Source organism: Entelurus aequoreus, linkage group LG01, assembly GCF_033978785.1.
Source record: "Entelurus aequoreus isolate RoL-2023_Sb linkage group LG01, RoL_Eaeq_v1.1, whole genome shotgun sequence".
Taxonomy (NCBI): Eukaryota; Metazoa; Chordata; class Actinopteri; order Syngnathiformes; family Syngnathidae; genus Entelurus; species Entelurus aequoreus.
Window position 1 is genome coordinate 58,056,356 of NC_084731.1, and position 2,500 is coordinate 58,058,855.

Below are 2,500 nucleotides of genomic sequence, written 5' to 3' on the forward strand. Positions count from 1 at the left end.
CACACACTAGGTGTAATGAAATGTGTCCTCTGCATTTGACCCATCCACTTGTTCACCCCCTGGGAGGGGAGGGGAGCAGTGGGCAGCAGCGGCGCCGCGCCCGGGAATAATTTTTGGTGAATTAACCCCAATTCCACCCTTGATGCTGAGTGCCAAGCAGGGAAGAATGCTGGTATGCGCTTTTAAACATAACCCGTTAACTGCTGCCAATCAAATGGTGAATAAGATACTCTTTAGGGTTCATATGTTTGTAAATCTGACTGTGATGAAGTCAGTGCCTTACCAGCCATGAACCTCACCGCACGTCACTGGTATATGTATATATATATATATATATATATATATATATATATATATATATATATATATATATATATATATATATATATATATATATATATATATATATATATATATATATATATAATATATATATATATATATATATATATATACACGAGAGTAACAAGTGGTAGAAATTGGATTAGAAAGGACAGATTTTTTTAAATAACGGGGTACACCCTGGAGAAGTCGCCACCTCATCGCAGGGCCAACACAGAGACAGGATAACATTCACACTCACATTCACACACTAGGGCCAATTTAGTGTTGCCAATCAACCATATATATATATATATATATATATATATATATATATATATATATATATATATATATATATATATATATATATATATTATATATATATATGTATAATATGTATATATATATATATACATATATATATATATTATATATATATATATATGTATATATATATGTGTGTGTATATATATATATATATATATATATATATATATATATATATATATATATATATATATAATATATATATATATATATTCATTCCTTGCGCACGCAATGATTCGCGATTTTACTTGGCAATTTCCCGTATATATATATATATATATATATATATATATATATATATATATATATATATATATATATATATATATATATACTATATATATACTATTATATATATATTATATTATATTCATTCATTCCTTGCGCACGCAATGATTCGCGATTTTACTTGGCAATTCCCGTAGTTGGGGGACCCCTGATATAGAGAATTGCATAAAGAAATATTAATGAGAATAAATAATTGTTTTTAGCTTTTTGTAAAATGCAAACACTATAGTGTCGCCCCTGTTGCAACTTTTTGTCAATATTTTAAAAATAATGACTATTAGCGACATTAAAAAACAACTTTTTTAGAGACTTTGGCAGCTAAAAGACACTCGTGGTCTTTACATATTCGAGAAAGGAACCAAACAAGCGCAGAGTGACGTCTGCGCATTGTGCGTAAAATGTGTTGACTCACGCATTTGTTGACCACCCTCTTCATCTCGTCGAATATGTGCTGGATGGACTCCATGTGAGGTTTCAGCTCCTTGGTGTCCTCCGTCACCCCCGCCAGGGCGTGGGCAGCACCGTGCGCAGGTTAGAAGTCCAGAATGCCGTCCATGGCGTGGCAGGCGAACGGCGTCTGATCAGAGAAAAAAAACAAAAACAATGTTTTCTGTCCTTTTGGGGGTTTTTTTTGGGTTTTTTTGTTTTTTGGCACGGTTTTCCAGTAGACGCAGACTTACTCTGAAGGACTCCTCCACACTTTGGTCGAGCAGCGCCCGTGTCCAGGTCGTCGTTGGCTTCCTGCAAGAGAAGACGTCAGCGCTGCGTCCGCGCAATGGTGCGTTCACGGACCGACGCGTGGCGGCTGCCCCTTTGTACTCACGTAAAAGTCTCTGATGTGCAAATAATCCTGGCGGAGCTTCCTCAGCCGGCTGGGGAAACTCTCCACGAAGCGGCAGCACTGGTTGGTGCACACCGGCGTGCCCAGGAGACTCTGGACCAGCAGGACCAGCAGAGGAGGAGACTTGTGGTGCCGCGCATGATGATGATGATGATAGAGATGATGGAAGGATGGTCTCTTCTTCTTCTTCTTCTCGGTCTTATTTCTGAGCCATGTCTTGTCTTTTTATATAGGCGAACTTGGAGGGGGGTGAGGGTGACACGAACTTGTTTGATACATGCTGGAAAGTTTCTCACAATTTCGGGGTGTCCCTATATTTCCACATTTCAGTAAATCAATTTATCATAGTTCAAAAAAAAAAAAGGCTCTACATTTTCAACTGACTGTGCGGATATTTTTTAGAGCATGTGTGCTTTAAACACACTTACATTTTGAGACACTTTTTTGGATAACAAGTAAAATGATGCTTTATTTTACCCAATTTTGAGCGCTCTTGGAGTGACAGGACTGCCATAGAGAAGTATGTTAGCGTAAAAATTATGACTAAAGTGGTCAAGCTGTATTTCCTTTTGCATCTAGATTTTATCGATAGTTTAAGAAACATATTGTACTTTCTATTTAATTTAGTAAACTTTTTTAGCACTTTTAACCCACTTTTGAGTGCTCTGGGAGTGACATGACTGCCATAGAGAATGTTTACTAAGTATGTTAAGCGCAAAA

At 36.5% G+C, this 2,500-nt stretch overlaps 1 protein-coding gene across 1 annotated transcript in view; it reads right to left on the minus strand.

The window, feature by feature from the left end:
* il10 (interleukin 10) overlaps positions 1 to 2,500 on the minus strand; it is an 84,355-nt gene that overhangs the window by 10,654 nt on the left and 71,201 nt on the right. The window contains 4 exon segments of the mRNA XM_062041016.1: positions 1,352 to 1,516; positions 1,620 to 1,655; positions 1,657 to 1,680; positions 1,763 to 1,935. Of these exon segments, the coding sequence (XP_061897000.1) occupies positions 1,352 to 1,516; positions 1,620 to 1,655; positions 1,657 to 1,680; positions 1,763 to 1,935 (398 nt within the window).